Source organism: Chrysochloris asiatica, unplaced genomic scaffold, assembly GCF_000296735.1.
Source record: "Chrysochloris asiatica unplaced genomic scaffold, ChrAsi1.0 scaffold00127, whole genome shotgun sequence".
Classification (NCBI taxonomy): Eukaryota; Metazoa; Chordata; class Mammalia; order Afrosoricida; family Chrysochloridae; genus Chrysochloris; species Chrysochloris asiatica.
Window position 1 is genome coordinate 2481259 of NW_006408645.1, and position 20064 is coordinate 2501322.

Genomic DNA, 20064 nt, shown 5'->3' on the forward strand with positions numbered 1-20064 from the left:
CAGGCCCTGCCCTGAGGTCTCTGAGCAGGCCTGTGTCCCCCAGGGCACTTGCCCCAGGGAAGTGGCTCAGAGTATGAGTGAGGCCCCATACCTGGCTCCTATCAGCTACCTGGACACTCTGCTATCTGGGGATGGCAACACATTGTAAGCCCACAACAGAACCAGTTACATCAGGGGACACTGAGGGAGAAGGGGCCTAGATGGGCAGGGTCTGGGAGCAGCCCCCTGTGCCCTGAGCCTTGCTACATGAATAGCAGCCGCATCATGAGGCTCTTAGGAAGAAGGGCTGAATCTCGAGCCCCACCCCAGACCTGCTGGAGCAGATTCTGTCTTTTAGCAAGGTCTCCAGGGATTCTTGTACACACTGCTCTAGGGCAATTGTTTTCAAATGTCAATCTGTAAGGGCCACCTCAGTCTCACCTGGGAAGCTTGTGAAACAGGCAGATTCCCAGCCTATTCCAGACCAGTGTCCTGAGAAATCTATAAGCTTTCCATACATTTCTTGTTCCTTCCTTCCCTCCTTTATTACTATTATCATTGAGAAAAGACCTGAAAATCTGTACCTAGGAAACTCTATGGAGCAGTTCTGACTGTCCTATGGGGTCACTGTGAGTCAGAATCAACACAATGGCACACAACAACATAACTTATAGACGACAAAATTCACCCTTTAACGTATCCAATTCAGTCATTTTTAGGATACTCTCAAGGCTGTGCAACCACCCAAAAACTAAAAATCATCAACATGTTGCCATCCAGTTGATTCCAACTCTTGGTGAACCTGTGTGTATCAGACTAGAACTGGGCACCATTGGATTTCCATTGGCTGTGGCCTTATGGATGCATCACTTTCTTCTGCGGCACTGCTGAGTAGATTTGAACCACTAACCTTTCAAGTAATAAGCTAGCACAAAGCATTAGAGAGTGCCATCACCAATCTCTAATTCCAGAATATTTTCATCCCCTGAAAGGAATCCCATTAGCAGTCACTCTGTGTTTCCAACGTGTAATCAGGTTTTATGTTTTGAATCATGAACTTTGCTCTCATTGTTGTATCTATTCAAACATCTGCTTGTTGGTAAGTGCCATTGAGTCAGTCCTGACTCATAGCGATTCTGTATAGGGTTTCCAAGAAGCGGCTGGTGAACTTGAACTGCCCACCTTGCAGTCCAAGCAGACATTGGAGTCTAATGCATTAACCCACAGCGCCACACCAGGAATGTGCAATGGCTATGTCCTTTAGAACAGCGGGCCCTTTAGAAAAAGCAGTCAGCAGGACCAAGAGAAAATGTGAAAGAGGGCAAGAATGCAGTGTGTACTCCCAAGGAGGCTGTCAACGGGTGGGATAGAATCTATAGGTAAGCACCCATCAAGGTGTTTGCAGATGTGCCAGCGAGTACATGATAAGTACTGTGGCTTTGCTCTGTGTTCCACACTTGTAATGCATCCCTGTAAAGTTGCCAAGAAAGTAAATATGAGGATGCAGAATTATTTTTTCCTATGTATTTTTGTTATAATTATGCAGAATGTGTTCCTGCAGGGATTAAATAAAAGAGACTAACTGAACTTCAAACTCCACTGCAGTCAGATTCAGAAGAGACCTCATGTTCACACGAAGGAACATTTTGCCTTCCTGGGTGCTCAGGATCTGTTCACAAAATCCTCCCACGTTTTTTCACCAGATTCAAATGGGCAATCAAACCACATGGTTTGGAGTTGTTAGTTTAGGCTTTTTTTTTGTTTTGTTTAACTCACTTAATAGCACAAATATATTAAAATACCCCCCACAGTTAATTTCTCTCTTTGGTTGGTTGACTCCCTGGGGGTTGAGGACTTAGCAGCCCAAGCTTCTGGCATTTCCCTACAACCAAGCAAGCAGTGTTTGCTGGCATTTTAATCATGAAATTGGCATGGCCCCTTTAAGGGGATTGGTTGAGGACAATGACAGGACAGGATTGAAGAGGGAGAGATGGCCTTTGCCTCTGCCCACATATGGAGTCCTAGTGTGGCACTGTAAGATAAGCACTGGACTGTCAACCGAAAGGTCGGCAGTTCACACCCATCAGCCTCTCCTTGTTGTTGTTGTTGTTGTTGTTAAGTACCATGGAGTAGATTCCGACTCATAGCGACCCTGCACAGGGTTTCCAAGGCTGTAAATCTTTACGAGAGCAGAAAGCCTCATCTATCTCCCACGGAACGGCTGGTAGTTTCGAACTGCCAATCTTCAGGTTAGCAATCCGATTCATAACCATATGCTACCAGAGCTCCTTAGCTACTCCTTGGAAGCCCTGTACAGGGTCGCTATGAGTCGGAAATGACTTGATGGCACTTAGCAACAACAATATGGTACCAGCTTGATCATAAGCCTGAAATGATTAGGCAATGCAAACTGCTGATATTGGCTGTGTGCTGGGCTCCACGGAGGGCTTAGGGGTGCTGGGGGCCTTTCTCACATCAACTGAGAGTCTAGTTAGGAAGAGATCACACACACACACATAGGAATGACTGGAGCTGTCCTCAAGGCCCGGGGAGCCAGGAAACGGCTTTGAGCTGCTATTGTGCCCTACTCTCAGCCAGACTGGGTCTGGAAAAGCTGGCACCCAGGTGGGCTGTTCCTGTCGTTTCCCACCATGGGACTCAAATGGGCTGCCTGCCCTGGCTCTTTCCTGGCTTCAGGTTGAACTGTTCGCTCACCTCTGTGCCCAGCTGTGTTTTCTGGTCCACAATGCTGTCCTTTGTCAGGATCAGCAGGGCTGTCTGATTTCTGCTGTCTCACTGCCTCTTCCAGGAAGCCTTCCTGCCCCACTCCCCCAGAGCCATCTCTGGCTTCTCATAGCATTCCATCTCAGAGCCCTTCAGGCTTGTTACTCTGACCCCAAGGCTCCCCAGCAACAGAGAATCCCTTTCCTCCTCCTGTGTGCCAGTCTCCTTACATTTTACAGACCTCTGTATCTCATCTGGAAAAAGGTTTATACTCATTCACTCACAAAAATGCTAGCAGTCCAAATCCACACAGAGGCACCGTGGAAGAAGGGCGTAGTGATCTACTTCCATATGGTTCCAGCCATTGAAAACCCTGTGGAACACAGTTCGGTTCTAACAGAGGGGTCACGACGAGTTGGTAGCTGGTCTTGTTTGGGGTTATCTCCTTTGGTTTTCATACCTGCCCTGTGGGTGGCAGAGTGGGCATCGGATAACATTCCCATTAAGCAGATGAGGGTCTGAAGAGCTGTAACTTAATGCAGGTTCTTTAGTCTAGAGGCAGGAGAGGGGACCAGGTGGTCTTTGATGTCATTGTATAGAAGTAGTGTGGAGTGGGGTTCAGGTGGTGTCCTGGAGTGGAACACCCAGGGGTCAGACCTGGACTCTATTTTTACCATCTTTGTATCTGTGTGAGTTTCCTATACCTGATGTAACATTGCCACTAACTTAGTGACCTCAAACAACATGACTGTATTGTTTTAGCATTCTGGAGGTCAGACTCCAAAATGGGTCTCATGGGCCAAAAGCAGGGCTGGGTTCCTTTCTGGAAGCTCTAGAGGAGAATTGTTTTTCTTACATTTTCCACTTTCCAGAGGCCGCCTACGCTCCTTGGCTGCTGGCCTTCTTCCATCTTCAAAGTTAGCAATGGCCAGTCTCATCTTTCTCAGACCTGTCGCTCTCCCTCCTGCTCCGGCTTTTGTTTATCAGGACCCTTGTGATTACATTAGAGTCTCCTGGATAATCTAGGAACATCTCCTCATCTCATAAGCTTTAGTCACATCTGTAAAGTCCCTTTTGCTATATAGATTAGCCTATTCATAGGCTCTTAGCACTGGAACTTGATCGTCTCTTAGGGGGGACCACTATTCTGCTTTGCACAATATTCTTTGCGCCTCAGTTTCTTTGTCCATAAAGTGAAGACAACACCCACCCTCCCATAGGTTGTTAGAAAAATCATATGCAGAAAACAAAGCCTGGTACCTCAGAAGGGCTTAATAAATATTCATTCTCAGTATCTTTACCTTCAAGTCTCAGGAATCGCCTGGGTTCCTCAGTAGATGGCTTCGCATTGGATCTGTGGGAATGGATAAAGGCTGAGTGAGAAGTTAGCAGTCCAGTGAGGAAAGCTTTGGGTCTGGGGAGTGTGTGTGTATGTGTGTGTGTGTGTGTGTGTGTGTAAAAGGGAAGCAGGGCACTAACCCTTGAGAAACGGGAGCTAAGCCTGACCAGGGTGACTCCCACAGGCAGAGGTGTGGGCTGGTACTAATCTGACAGACCCTGGTGACTGATGAGCTGCCCTGTGGTTAGAGAGAAACCAGGCTTTCTGGAGTCTCTGACATTTGAGTTGAGCAGCACTGTCATTTTAGCCTTGGTTTGACAAAGGAGGCCTCCCAAATCTTGATGCCCTCTCATCTCAGGTGAGAAGTGGGAGAATGATTGTGAATGGGGGCCAGATTTGGAAGGCAGAGTTTGTTTCTGAACTGGATTCCCTAGCAGGAGGACTGGAGGCTTGGAGAACACCAGCCTTGTTCGATTCTTTTTGGGCCTCACCCCCTCCACTACTGAGGCAGCTCTCAGAACCCTGCAGGAAGGTCACAGATTGTCCTGGCCTCAGGTCTGACTGCCCTAGCCTCCACATTGGAACAGGCCTTAGAAAATGACGGCGCTGTGGTGGGGAGGAAAGAGGCAGGCCCCTGGAGGTCAATTATTGTGGCTCCTAGGCAGCCTGTGGGAATCGCCCGTTTAGCAGCTGCCGCACATGGGGCTGGGGTGGGGCGTGGTGTCATGGGCCTGGGGGACTCTCAGGGGAGTGGAAGGCCCAGCCTCTTCAGTTAGGAGACTGGTGGGGGCAGCAGAGTGGCCCTGTTCCGGGCCTACCTCCTGTGATGCCCCAGTCAGGAGGCTGGGGTCTGCCCCTTGCTCCTTTAGGGGTCCTGTGGAAGTGAGGGAGGGGTGAACGAGGACAGCTTCATCTAGCTGTAAGCAGCTAGGACTTGCAGCTAATGAGTCAGGGACATACAGGGCCTGGGACAATTCAGTTTATGTCAAGGGTACACAAGATTGTCCCTGGACATTCTTGGCATTTGAAGAGCTCAGCTTTAGGGGTAGGGGGTGCGGGCAGACAGGTGTTACCACTCAATGAGGAGCCAGCCCTGTGCTCTAGCAGAGCTGCCCAGCAGTCTGACTGTTAAAGAGGTAGCTGCAGCCCCCTGACCAAGGGGTCAGGCCAGATTGGAGTCCGATTGGTGTCCCTACCCAGTGGGCTGTTGATGGGTGAGGAGGCCAGTGAGGAGGCAGAGGATGAGGGTGAAGAGCATGCACAACAGTGGGAAGCAGTCAGTAGAGTGGGGTCCCTGTCTCTAGATAAGTTGCATGTGTTCTGGAAGTACAGTACCCAGGCTAACAGCCAGCCCACCTGGCCTGCCCTCCTCTCCAGCATGGCTGTGGTAAAAACCTCTGAGGTCTGGGCTCCTCAAGGAACAAGCCCTCCAGGGAACCCTCCCAAAGGGATGCTTTCAAGTGTCTGCTGCTAATGCTGGGGAGGAGACAGGCCAACCTGTGGTGACAGGTCAGAATGGACTGCCCTCAACTGCCCAGTGTCTCTCCTTGGGGCCCCTGTCGTGTTGACCCTGCAGTGACCTCCTCACCCCCACCCCAGGTGTCTTAGCTTCCTAGTCCTGCTGTAACAGAAATACCACAAGTGAGTAGCACTAATGAACAGACATGAATTTTCTCACAATTCAGCAGGTTAGAAGTCCAAATTCAGGGTCTGGCTCTGGGGGCTTCAGAGATGTCCTTGGTCTGTTTCAGCTTCGCTTGTTATTCAGTGCTGTTGAGTCTGTTCCAATTCATAGCGACCCCATATAAGGTGTCTGAGGATGTAAGTTTTTGCAGTAACAGAAAGCCTCAGCTTTCTCCGAAGGCGCAGCTGATGGGCTGCTGACCTTGTGGTTAGCAGTCCAGTGCTTATCCTACAGAACCGCCGCACTCACATTTTAGCTTCAGACAGCTGGTGATCCTTGATTCCTTGACAACTTTCATATATATACCTTCTATCTCCTCCCGTTTGTTCTGGCCAATCTTTATATCACTTAGAACTGATTGGGTTTAAAACATACCTTGTAAACAGAACAAAGAATTGCCTCTTTCCAAATATAATTATATCCTATTATTATGTATAGGTGGAGTGGATACATACATACATGCATACACTGAGTCAGTTAGGACTCACAGTGACCATACAGGATGGGGTAGAACTGCCCCATAGGGTTTCTAAGGCAGCAGACTGCTGAATCTTTCTCCAGTAGAGTGGTTGGGGGGTTGAAACTGACAAAGTTTCAGTCAGCATCTGAGAGCTTAACCACTGTATTACCAGGGCTCCTTTCCACAGATATGTTGTTGTTATTGTTAAATGCCGTTGAGTCGGTTCTGACCCATAGCGACCCTGTATAGGGTTTCCAAGGAGCGACTGGTGAGTTTGAACAGCCAATCTTGCCATTCAAACCAACATTGCAGTCCAGCATGTTAACACCAGGACTCCACAGATATAGGACTTAGACACATGTTTGGTGGGGGCAGGGAGCACGTCAGATCTGTAACAGGCAGGATCCTGGGGCAGTGGTGGCACTGCTGGCCCCTGCATCGTGGCCTTTCCTTGACCCTGAACCACGCTCTTCAGCATGCTCATTATGTGCACCATCCTGACAAACTGCGTGTTCATGGCCCAGCACGACCCTCCGCCCTGGACCAAGTATGTCGAGTGAGTATCATAGGGTCTCTCTGCCAGCTGGCTCCTTCCCACCTTTACCGTGCCGTACCATGACCCCAAAAGTCACACTAGAAGAGAATTTTGCGTCCAAACTTTACGACTCTCCTGCTAAAGGGTCCTTGGCGCAGCCCCTCTCCTCTTTGGCCACTCCCAGCCCTGCCAAGTGAGTGGGGAACTGCCTGGGAGTCTACCCTGGGACTCTACCCTATGGGCACCCTGGCCTGAGGGCTTCGGCCTCTTCTCCCGCAGATACACTTTCACTGCTATTTACACCTTTGAGTCTCTGGTCAAGATTCTGGCTCGAGGCTTCTGCCTGCATGCATTCACCTTCCTTCGGGACCCGTGGAACTGGCTGGACTTCAGCGTGATTGTCATGGCGTAAGTACACTGCTGGCTGCACCAAGCTGTGTTGGTCACATGCTCCTCACTTCTGTGACAGGAGATGGGTGGAGGCCCTCCGCTCATCTGGTGGGGAGAGATGGGTCCAAAATAGCTCAGGCAGGCCATGGTGGTCAGGTCCACTGGCTCATCCTGGGCACCGAAACTGCCCTGTGCTCTCGGGACATCATTAAGACTGGTTTAGCATCCTCTGCCCTTTCCACCAAGAGAAACTAATATTGCTGGGCCGCTGTCTACAGTGACCTGATTCCAAGGTGATTTAAGACTGGAACTACAGTAAACAGAGTCTGTAGAAGTGAGTAGGCAGTCCCCACGACATATGCCATTTATACCGGCCTGTCCGCTGCCACCACCCCCAGACTCCAAGTGACACATCCGTGAGACTCCAAGTGACACATCCGTGAGCACCTAGGTGCTGCAGCAGTGGCTCCGACACAGTATGATTGTGAGAACGGTGCAAGACCAGGCCGTGTTCCTTTCTGTTGTTGCATTGAGTCGCTGTGAGTGGAAACAAGAAGTCACTCACATGATCCAGTGAATCCTTCCACCAGACGGAAAGGTTGACTGTAGGGGATCATGTATCCCTAATTAACAGACAAGAAAACTGGTACCCGGAACACACATTGAGTCCATCAGAGAGGAAATGTGCTCTCAGACTTACTGAGGCCCCACTTCCTTACCCAGGAGGATACTTATACTCACAGATGCTGACGGGGACACTCCACTCCGATGTCTCAGGGAATGGATGCTGTGGTCTGTTCAGGGGCTCCACCATGAAGCCCTTTCTGACAGCCTGTTGTGTGCCAAGAACCCATCCTCTGCAGGCCTGGACACTGCACATCAGCAGGGAGTAGGACTGGGTGAGGGCTGTACCCTCTGCAGGCCTGGACACTGCCCAGTTTCCCCACTGGGAGACTGGGCTAGGTTTCAGGGGTTCAGTTCATCTCCTACTTCCTAGGAGTCTTGCATTCACTGAATCGACGTTTTCATGGCAAAGTGTTCATTTAACCCCAGCCATGCCGTGGGAAGTTAGGAGGAAGGGGAAAGCTGAACCCTGCTGCTAGGGAACTTTAAAGCTTGGCAGGGGGGACCAGGTGGTTGGTTAGAAAATGCCTCCAAACCTGTTTCTATATAAGTTTTGTGTAAGTTGACTCAGCCCTCCATTTTACAGTTGGAGAAACAGCCTCAGAGATAAGGTGTTTTTAAGTGCCTATGAGTCAGTTCTGTGTCATAGCGACCCTGTATAGGGTTCCCAACAAGCAGCTAGTGGGTTTGAACTGCTGAACTCTGGGTTAGCAGTCTAGTGGTTATCTTACAATACCACACCAGAATTCTAGTGAGAAGCTCCTACTGCCACGACTGTGTGCCTTTGCGTCTGTTCTGACTCATAGTGCCCCTGTATAGGGTTTCTGAGGCTGCAAATCTTTACGGGAGCAGAAAGCCTCATCTGTTTCCTGAAAAGTGGCTGGTGGCTTAGAACTGCTGACCTTGTGGTTAGCAACCCAACTTGTAACCCACTAAGCTACCAGAGCTACCACTCTTCAAATGCAGTATGAATTTAGGCCTGGCCAGAGCTGAATGAGCAAGGGGGAGGCTGGTGGGAGAGGAGGGTAGAGAGGTGGTGGGCTGGGGGACAGATCATGGTGACCTTACAGGCCCTGGTCACATCGGAGTGTGGTGGGAGCCATGGTCTGACTGATCATTCTGGCTACTGTGTGGACTAGAGACTGCAGAGGGGAAGAGTAAAAACTGAGAGAGCAGGTAGATGTTGTTTTAGTAGCTGAAGAGAAGGGGGCTAGCTGGCAACAGGGTCCAAGAGGAGGAGGAAAACCATGGTGAGATTCTGGGTATATTCTAAGGGGAAAACCATCCGGAGACCCCATAGCAGTTTTTGACTTGAACAACTGGATGAATGGTGTTAACCATTTTTTGAAATGGAGAAGAACAGAGGGAGAAACTGGCCAGCGGACCCTTGGTGTGGTGCTATAGGAATAAGCACTGGACTACTAACCATAAAGTCAGTGATTCAAACCCACCAGCCACTCCTCAGACACCCTATACAAGGTCGCTATGGGTGGGAACCGCCTAGGTCGAACTTAACAACAAACAGCTGGTCAGGGCATGAGACAAATCCAGGTTGGTTTGGGATGTTTTCAATGTGAAAGAATCTAGGGAAAGATATTGAACAGGAAATTGGACGTTCCAGTCTGGAGTTAGGAAAACGGTCCCAGGCAGAGATAGCAATTTAGAAGCCATTAGAATATAGATGGCAGTGAAAGCTAGGAGGTTGGATGGGTCTCCTAGGAGCGAGTGTAGCTGGAGAAGATAAGTCATCTGGAGATTTCACTGTGGGACATGCCAGCAGCTCACGGTCAGGAAGACAAGGAGGATCAAGTGAAGAAGCCTGGAGAAAACTGGCCAACGATGTTGGAGGGAAAGCAGGAGAGAATGGTGCCCTGACGCTGACTCAAGAACGGGATCCAACTCAAACCCTGCCAGAAAGATGTCGAGTCTGGGGAGAACTGAGAATGGATTTGGATTTGGTAATGTGACGGTCAACGGTGTGGCATGCCTCTGATGAGAGAGTGGAAGGAGTGGAAATATAATAAGCACAAACATCTTTTTTGTGGACTGTAAAACCAAACAGAAAATAAGGTAGTGGCCAGAGGGGAGTACAGGGCCATATAAAGAAGGAGGTGACTTTGCAAGCTGATGAAATGATCCAGTAAAGGGGGAAATTTGATCATGTAGAGAGAAGGGGAAATTGCAGGAGCAAAGTCCTTGAGTTGGCCCAAGGGGGTGGGAGCCAGTGTGCTAGTGGAGGGTTGACCCTAAATGCAGGCAAGCAAGACAGACTTTCTGGTGAAGATGGAGAGCGATTGAGAGAGAATGAGTCTCTCTTCTGATTGCTTCGATTTTCTAAGTGCAGTAAGAACCTCAGTCATCAGCTGAGAATGTGGAGTAGGGAGGCCTGCCTGAGGTTGAGGAGAGTGGGGAGTTCTTCTCATTGCAGCCAAGAGAGTACAGCAATTTAGGGATGGAGAAGGGTTGCCAGATTCTGGGGTGCTTTGTGTTGTGGAGGGCTCTGCTCCATGGGACCCTGAGGGCCCATTGTCATTGGGAAAAGGCTTTGAGCCGAAGTGGGGACACCCACCATCTGCCTGAGCCATTCTACCCTTCCTTCCTGGGGCCTGAGCAGAGCTTACATCACAACAGAGATTCTCCAAGACCCCAGGGAATGGCATTAGCCAGGCTTTGGCCTTTCCTTAGGTTGTGTCTCCAGGATGTGCTCTGCATGACTCGGGCCTTGTGCAAGTCCTCCTATCCTGTCCTGTCCTGTCCCATGGGAGAATCCCAGCCTTATTCCCCATGTGGTCCCATGGGGGAACCCCTGACCCACACAGAATTCCAGAGGAGCAGTGCTTTCCTTTTCAAGCCTGTTTGGTGTTTGAGCCAGGGGCAGCAAAGCAGAACACATTTCTGAGTGCTACACAAACACGGCATTTCCCATAAAGCTGCTTAGACCCATCGGAAGGTCAGGGATTCCACTCTTGGCTGGATTGACGTAGCAGTTTTGATTGACAGTGATTTCTGGTTTGGACGATAAAAGCCAGTTAGTTGATGATTGCCTCTGAAAGGCACTCTGCTATAGACAGTAGAGGCTCCTAGGATAATTAATAAAAGAAGACTTTAGCAGTGGAAACACCTCCCCATCTGTTCTCCATTTTACAGATGGAAAAACTGAGGCTCAGAGAAAGACTACCACTTGCTCCAAATTATAAGATGTCTCAGCAGCAAAGCTGGGACTCGAACCATCTCCTAACTCATAACCATGGGATGGAAGGGAGAGATACTCCCCAAATGTGATGTTTCTGATCATATTTCAGCCCAACCCCTCATCCCACCCAATTAAGAGGTTATGGGAGGGCCAAAGGGGTTCAAGGAAACCTGCCAGGTTCAGACTGTGACTCTCCAGCCACAGCTCTTCCTGTGACCCCCCCTCCCAGCTGGGCACCTGCTAGTTAGCACAGCCTCCCACCTTCTGGGGTTGTTATGGAAACCAAACCTGGAGGGGAAGAGAGGGGAGGGCAGAGGAGAGGGAGGCGATCCCCGCCATAGCTAATGGGAGTTGCCTAGCAGCACTGGAAGCCTGGCAGGACATGTATTGAATGGGAGTTGGAGGGGGTCACATAGCACTAGAAAAAGCAAGGGGTCTGCCTCTGGACCCTTCCTCAGGACTCCTTCCTTGACCACCCAAAATTATTCCCCCTACACTGGGGTTGGTGTCATGGAGTACAATTCTCACTCCCCTCTTCCACTGTGTCAGAACCTATAATCCCATCCCAGTGGTCAGTTCCTGCCCAGCAACGGGGCTGTAGCTCAACTAACTCTCTGCTAAACACAGGTTCCCTCCTGCCTGGACACAATCGGGCTTTACAGGAGGTCTTAGTGAAGTCTGGCAGGGACTGGGCTAGGGGTGGAATAAGTGATGCAGTCCCCTCCCCCTACCCAAAGGAACCTCGTGAGGCACACCCTCCCAGACAACATGCCCTCAGAACCCCCTGCGGGGAGCACGATTACCATCCTCCCCATTTCTGTCACCAGCCCAACCTTGTCACCTTGGGACAGGCAGTCCAAGGGAGCCGCAAGGTCTATGAGGGGCAGCGAGAGAGAAGCAAGGAGAGCTTCTGGTTCTTTCTCTGGTCTGAATTCAGAAGAGGCAGCCTGGAAACCAGTGTCCTATGCAAGAATGAGCTGTTGACCCCAGCCACAAAGTAGACCAGTAGCAGGAAACAGAAACCCGGAGCTTCTAGCAGGCTGTATTCACGGTTTCTGTGTGACGGCAGCGCCAGCAATATTCCAGGCCCAGCTTGACAGTCACGTGGTAGCACCATGCCTGAACAGAATTGCAAGTCTGAGAAGAAGGTGAGACCTGAGGGTCTGAGCCATCACAGACACTAAAATAACCATCAGAAGTTGAGCAAACAACTTGGATCAATTTAAAGAGGGAAGTGTTGTTAAGTGCCTTCAAGTGGCTTCTGACTCACAGTGACCCTGTATAGGGTTTCTGAGGAGTGACTGTTGAGCTGGATCCATCGACTTTGTGGTTCAAACCAACCTTGCAGTGCTTATCCTACAGCACCACACCAGAAATCTAAAAGGTGTATGTTGTTGTTGTGAAGTGCCTTCAAGTCGGTTCCGACCCATAGCAACTCTGTATAGTTTCCAAGGAGCAGCTGGTGAGCTGGAACCGCTGACCTTCCAGTTCAAACGACTTTGAAGTCTGGCGCATTTGTTGTTGTCAGGTGCCAACGAGTCGGAACCGACTCATAGCGACCCCATGCACAGCAGAATGAAAAAATGTCCGATCCTAGGCCAACCTCACTACTGCCACCACACTCGACACCATCAATGATGCCACCTGGCAGATCCATCTCGTTGGGGGTCTTCCTCTTTTTCTCTGACCCTCCCTGAAAAAGGAGCCCTGGTGGTATAGTGGGCTGCATGTTCCGCTAACCACAAGGTAGAAGTACACATCCGCCAGGCACTCCGCAGGAGAAAGATGTACAGCCTTGGAAACCCCACCTGTGAGTTGGAATCGACTTTATAGCAGTGGATTTGAGTTTGGGCTTATATGGGCCAGAAGGGCTTTGGTGGTGTGTGGTGGGTTGTTTGTTGGGCTGCTAAATGTAAGGTCGGTAGTTCAAAACCACCAGCCGCTTGTGGGAAAAACATGAGGTGGTCTGCTTCTATAAAAATTTAATCTTGGAAACCCTAGGAAGTAGTTGCGTTCTATCGTATTGACTCGATGGCAGTGAGTTTGGGGTCTGTGGATATGGACAAGAGAGGTGATTTCTGTGCCCTGTTGGAAGAGATGGCTGCACTGACTGAGTCCTCCGCATGGGATATGGCGGGTAAGGAGAGAGCAGCAGTTCATGGAGCCTCATGAAGATGGAAGGGATTAGAAGTTGGTTTCAGCCCAGTTCCAGAACTGGATCCCAGGATACTGAGTCCCTTGACACCGCCTGCCAAGTCCTTTCCGTAGACCTGGCACAGCCTGAAGGTGGATCCGCGCACTGTGAGCAGAGCAGAAGAGCCTGGATGTTCACACTGACCAGCAGACTGAGTCCATCACACTGTCAGCCCACCTTGGCACTCACCCGGCATCACGGGGCTGCTGTCCTAAATCTGATGTCACTCAGACACCCAGGTCAGACACAAGACCGCACATCAGACATCCTGAGTCCAGTGCCCTTTGTTAAACATCAGACACCTTCGGTTAAATGTCAGACACCCTGGAGCCAAAGTCCTTGGTTAAATATCACAAGTTCGTTGTCTCAGTCCCAGTGGCCTTGGTCACACACTGTCCATCCACTTCTCAGACATCCTTTTGGTCATGTGACTCATCTGCTGCATGTCCTCACACACCCGACTTGGACAGACCTTCCCCCCCAGAGACTGACTCTTCCTACTCTTCCTATGGAGGCCAGGGATGAGACAACTTTCCAAGCTCTAAGTTCCCCACACCATTCATCCCCGCTGAACATCACTTGGGCCCAAGCAGGCAGATTCCAAGGAGACAGGTGCAAGGCCGTTCCTGTGGGACACCAATGATCTTGGGGTAAGACAGTGTGTGAATTTCCCAGAGAGTCTGGTGTCACCTGGAACCCCTCTTCTCCTTTCTCTTCTTGTGTTGGCCGCTGGCTGTGAGTAATCGAAGAGCTGGATATTCTAGCATCCTACCTTCTCATCTTCCAATGCCTGTCTTGGGAACTCAATGCTGTGTTGGGAGCCATCTTTACCTCATGACCCATGAACTCCTGAGCTGCTCTTTGCACAGAAATTTGAGGTTGGAAGGGACAGCCCTTGGAGACTCATCCACCCCCTCTCCCTGTGGTGGTCTTAGCCAGGGAATCAGGGTCCCAGGATTGGAATACCAGGCACATGCTGAATGTATACCTTCCCTTAGGCACCAGTCTACAGAAGACACAGGGGAAAACTCAGACTAGAAACCCACGTGCTTTCTCCGTCGCCTGAAGAGTTTCCCTCTTCATTCTGGCACGTCCCCAGCCTCAGGTCCTGTCATGCAGTTCCATGGCATGGAGACTATAGCGAGCTTTTTATGGGACTGTCCCAAGAGAGCTGCCTAGGATGTGGCTGTGTGGACTTCCTCACAGCACCCACAAGGAAGTGCCCTGTGCCAAGAGGGTCAAGCTCAGGAAGAACACTTGGGGGTGTCCTGGGATCACCCACAGCTCTCTGTGGGAAGGGGAGAAGGGTGAGGGCTGGTCGGGGTGGGCAGGCTCAGATTCTGCTTTGTAATTCCCAATAACTGTGGTTTGATTCTGCAGGTATGTATCAGAAAATATAAAACTAGGCAATTTGTCGGCTCTTCGAACTTTTAGAGTACTGAGAGCTCTAAAAACGATTTCAGTTATCCCAGGTAAGATGCCGAGGCTCTCCCCTGGAGCCCAGCTACAAGTGACTCTCTCTCTGTCTCCCCACCCCCTCCTCGTCTGACTGTGTGTCTCCTGTTGGCGTGTCGTCACTGTCTCGTGTGTGACTTTCCCCCGTTACAGATACACAACTGAATTTGTGGACCTGGGCAATGTCTCAGCCTTACGCACCTTCCGAGTCCTCCGGGCCCTGAAAACTATATCAGTCATTTCAGGTGAAAATCAGGTTAAACGCCAAGGCTGCAGAGACATGCCCGGCATCCCAGCCACCTGGGAGCCGAGGCGACCACCAGGAAGGCTCCTTCAGATGTGCCTGTCACCAGAATACCTTTCCCAGAGCTTGGGCGTGTAGGGGCTGTGGGTGGTAGGCACATCTGTTCCCCCAACATCTTCGCCAAATGGGTTGTTCATATTGCTCACCCTTACAGACATGCCAGGGGAGCTCAGAGCCCCCCATGGGCAGGGCCTGCAGTTAAACCAAGCACCTCAAGATAAAATGCCAAATTCTCCCCAACATAGTCTGTTTCTTTTCCAAACTTAGCTCAACCATTTGAGTGGCTTAAAAGCCTGTACATGAATTGCTTCGACCCAAAGCATTTTCCTGTGATGAGGAAACCCAAAAAACAGTGTTTAAGGAAACCCACATACACACTGAGAAACAAAAAAAGAAAATTCTAGCACTGACTTTCACGGTTGAGTGCCCGTTCCCTGCCCTATGATGATATATGCTCAACAGGAGCCCCAGCCCCCCTTTGTGAAACACAGCGTAATCTGTGGACAGGTGTCATCGGGCCTTGGCGTCTAACAGCCCTCGCTGCATGGTGCGGTAGAAGTTTAGCAAACCATGCATGGTAGCCTCAGGAAGAAATCCTCCTTGACAGATGTTGGCAATTGTACCTGAGAAATCGAAATCCAGACGGCCTCCCTAGAAAGCCGTTCCACCTTATCCATCCACAAAAACTCTCAAACAACTTATGATTTCCAAGCTCATGTTGTGTGGCATGCTGCTGCCGAAGCCACATGCCACCCAGGAGACTTGTTTTATCTCAAGTATTTATTTACTTTCCCTGATTCAAGTCCAAGCTCAAAGGCCTCCCTGCTGTGAGGAGCTTGTTCATAGAAGGGCTTTGCCCAGTGGCTCCTTCGAGAAGCCTTTTCTGAACTCATCCACACTCAGAACCAGAGAAGGCACTTCTTTTATGTTGGTGGCTAGAGACAGGTTGTGTGCCACCGTCTAGGAAAGTGTTAGAACTAAGAGGACCCAGTGGCTGCATCACCTCCTGATTTGGAAAGTAGATGGTTCCCTAGCCCTTGGCCTGCATTAACTGTCATTACACCCTTGTGCTATTCAGAATCCTGCCCCTGCAGGGTTAATGAACTTGTTAAGGAGTTCACATTTAGGCTGCGTTCAAACTGAGTTTCAGAAATATGCTTGTAAGAAGCCACTTGCCCCTACTAAATGTTGTTAGTTGCCACCAAGTTGATGCCAACTCATAGCGGCCCCATGTGACAGACTAGAACGTCCACTATCTGGTTTTCTAGACTGAGATCTATCTAGACACATGCCCAGATTTTTTTTTTTTCCCATGGAACCCCTGGTGATGGTGGTGTACCGTGAAGTCGGTTCCGACTGATAGCGACCCTGCACACAGGGTTCCCGAGGCCCTTTATGGGAGCAGAAAACCTCATCTTCCTCCGACGGAACAGCTAGTAGTTTCAAACTGCTGACCTTGAGGTTAACAGCCTGACTCGTAACCACTATGCTGCAGGTTCAAACCAACCTTTCAGTTACCAGCTGAGAACTTAACCAACAGAGCTCCTTGTCCGTACAGCCCCCTTTCCTCCCATAAGTAGCCCAGGTCCCTGCCAAGAGCCAACAAGTGGAGTAGTGGGACTCGACACTCCCTGGAATTGCAGCCATTGAGACAGATGTCACTGGGCCTTGGTGCACATCTTCATGTTCACCATCCACACAGTCCATCCGCTAGTGTCCCAGGCACAGCCTGTCAAACACCCAAGCTGCCAGAGTGTGGATACACACACTTACTACAACACCTAAGAAAAGCTCTGTTCTGGTCTGCTTCATAAGAAAAGCTCACTAAAGAAAACATTGCCCTGGGGAAAAGGAGGAACCACCTCTGCCCCAGCTGCATGGGATTTCTTCAAAGCTTCCAGCCATGAGGGAGCAGATGGACAGACCCCAAAAGAGAAATAGGTGGTGATCAGCATTCTGGAGACCTTTCTGGAGGAGGTGTCCTCCAAGCTGGGTCTGAAATAGCCTTGGTCTTCCCTGGACCCCAGCTTCCTTCCCCTTAAAGTGAGAGTGAAGTCCGAATGGTTGCCTTCCAAGGGTCATTTCCAGCCCAGCCTGTTAGAACATCAGTGGCAGAGAGGGTCTGGAGTCAGTCTGGACAGAAGTGAAATCTTTCATCTATGGGAGAAACCTTGCGAAGTGGACATCACCTGACTTCCCTCAGACAAAGTCAGGAGTTGCATCTTTGAGCCTCAAACTGGGTAACTTTGGCCAGCGATGCTGCAACCTAACAGTGAGGTTGAGTCCAACTGAGTGTGTGAAGCGTGCCCGCCTTTCTTCACTTTGTTCCCCTCTCTGTATAGATAGGAAGCAAGTGTACCTGGGTCTTGAGACCCGTGAGCAGGGCCAGTCTCGTGACAACACAGACCAGTCTAACCCTGTGCCCGATCCCTGCAGGGCCTGCCCACTGCCAGGCAATTGCCAATATCTGCCAGGACAATTTCACTGGGAGCGCTGATTGCCTCTGAGCCGGAGCGGGCAGCAACATCACAGCAACTCCCAAAGGGTGCCTTCCCCTCTCTTTGGTTGTGTGCCCACTGCTGCTGCCCGGTCTCTGGGTCACAGGCATAATAGCCACTGGTGCTCCTAACACATTAACCGGCTGGACGATGGATGGATGGAGCTTAATCTGAGATCTGGCCGCTTGGGAGGGCTGCGGGGGGCAGGGTCGTGCTACCGTGGAGGAGCCCTGTGGTTCCTGATGCTCTGCTCACACTGGTCACTGGTCATAGACAGTATCCATGGGCTAGCCTGAACGTATCTACACGTGCTTTTCTGTCCCTTTGCTGTGTGTGCTGCTGGCTTCCACAGGAGCTGGGCCGGGTGACTAACAGACCACAGCCTCTCAGCTTTGGAAGTGTGGTGGGTGGGGTGGATCCAAGAGGGACAAAGCAAGTGTGGAAGATGCAATATACGTCAACCCCTCCCTTGCGTCAGAACTTCCCTCCAAGATGGGGCTCAAGGACAGAACAGGCCCCTTAGGACATTACCTACCATGGCCTTGACAAACCCTTCCCATAGCCCCTAGTGCACACGGCAGTCCCATCCGGGCTTGTCCCCGGATCCTGGGTCCCATTGTTTTCTCCACCGCTCAAGACCCCTAAGTCCAAAGAGAGTGGATGGAGGACCCCTACTTCATTTCACCACGGAAGCTGAAGCCTCACCCTTGCCCTGGGTCTGACACTTGCAAGGGGTGGAGTGTCCAGCTTTGGAACCAGCCAGAGGGAGACAGACTTCAAGTGTCAGTGGATTCAAGAAAAGTAGCATCTTTCAGACCCATTTATGGAAAGGAAAGTAGAGGGGACCAGGACCCCCTTTGAAGGTACTAGACCAGGACAGAATATGAGAGGCTAAATGATAGGGGGTTTTGACCTTAAAATTCCAAAAGAAATTTCTCTCCCTTTGCCCCCAGCCCAGCTCGCCTCAGGACCCCTGAGATGACCCCTTGCTCCTTCTCACCTCCCGCAGGCCTGAAGACCATCGTGGGTGCGCTGATCCAGTCCGTGAAGAAACTGGCTGACGTGATGGTCCTCACAGTCTTTTGCCTCAGCGTCTTTGCCCTCATTGGCCTGCAGCTCTTCATGGGCAACCTGAGGCACAAGTGTGTGCGTAACTTCACCATGCTCAATGACACCAATGGCTCTGTGGAAGCTGACGGTCAGGTCTGGGAATCGCTGGACATGTACCTCAACCATACAGGTGTGAACTCACTCTCTGCCTGACTGGACACCCTGTGGTCCACTGAGGTCCTTGGGAGATGACCAGGGCGAGGCCACATTCCACACAGAAATGATGTGATTAGATGGAGAGTCAGATGGGGAATAGACGTGGAACTGGCCCAGGAGTGTTGGGAATGGTGAGGAGATGCTGAGGTGTGGGAGCGTAGGGTAAGGTAAGACCTGGAGCTGAGTTGTTGGTGAGACTTCAGAGTGGAGGCTTCACCTGCTGGGTGTGGGAATTGCCCCGTTGTTCTTTGTCTGGGTGCTAATGTACCCCCATCAGAGGGTCAGGACAAGCTGAGCAATTGTGCAAAGTGGCGTGAACCCCTCTCACTGCCTCACTGGCCCCCCATAGCTGGCACTTCCCTTCTCAAGGCTGATGGCTGGCACTGATCTTGACCAATGCCAGTGTCTAGCTCAAAGGTGGGCACCAGTGCCAGACCAGGTTTCAGGCCACAAGGGCACATTCTGAGGTCAGAGCCTCTTGCATTAAACCAGCAACCCACTTTGGAAAAAGAAACATAGAAACACAACGAAGACATTTGCATATGTGTTGCTGTTGTTGTTGTTAAGTGCCATGGAGTTCGTTCCGACCCATAGCGACCCTGTATAGGGTTTCCGAGGAGCAGCTGGTGAGTTTGAACTGCCGACCTTGCAGTTCAAATGGCTTTACAGTCTGGTGCACTAGCCCACAGCGCCACACCAGGATTCCCACATATGTGTTAACTATAGACATGTTGAAGGAGCTCTGGTGACGCAGCAGTGGTTAATAGCTTGAATGCTAATCGAAAGATTGACAGTTTGAGCCCATCAGCTGCTCCAAGGAGAAAGATGTGGCAGTCTGCTTCTGTAAGAATTTACAGCCTTGAAAATCCTATAAGGCAGTTCTACTCTACCATAGAGGATCACTGTGAGTTGGGATCAACTTAACAGCAGGTAACAGGGCAGTGGTTCTACAACGTCACTGTCACCAGAATCCCTGGAGGGCTCTGTGTCTCACCTGGATGAGCCCAACTTCCTCTTTACCTTGCTATCTGAACAGACCAGTGTGTTACCACGGTGACTGTGTTGTTGTTGTTGTGTGCTGTGGAGTCAGTTCCGACTCAAAGCAACCCTGTACAGGTATTCCGAGGCTGTAAATCTTTACGGGAGCAGAAAGCCTCATCTTTCTCTCACGGAACAGCAGATAGTTTTGAACTGCTGACCTTGCAGTTGGCAACCCAACTCGTACCCACTAAGCTACCAGAGCTCCTTACAGTGACTGTGGCAGGTCTCAATTCTGCTATTTTATATACAAGAAAGTGGGTCCAGAACTTGGCACTAGGCTGCCAAGCCACTCAGGGACTCACTCAGCAGACAAGTTGGAACTCTTCCCAAAGCTCTGCCTCTGAGTTCAAGTCCTCCCTTGTCCCTTGTTGGCCTCCT

General features: G+C 50.6%; 1 protein-coding gene across 9 annotated transcripts in view; it reads left to right on the plus strand.

Moving 5' to 3' along the window:
* SCN5A (sodium channel, voltage-gated, type V, alpha subunit) overlaps positions 1-20064 on the plus strand; it is a 116375-nt gene that overhangs the window by 22542 nt on the left and 73769 nt on the right. For 6 of the 9 annotated variants that reach the window (XM_006869139.1, XM_006869141.1, XM_006869134.1 and 3 more), the window contains 4 exons: positions 6653-6742; positions 7001-7129; positions 14503-14594; positions 18389-18619. In XM_006869139.1, coding sequence (XP_006869201.1) covers positions 6653-6742; positions 7001-7129; positions 14503-14594; positions 18389-18619 — 542 coding nt within the window. Of the gene's footprint in view, positions 1-6652; positions 6743-7000; positions 7130-14502; positions 14595-14730; positions 14823-18388; positions 18620-20064 lie in introns of all 9 variants that reach the window. The other 3 variants (XM_006869133.1, XM_006869135.1, XM_006869140.1) reach the window with 1 other exon arrangement.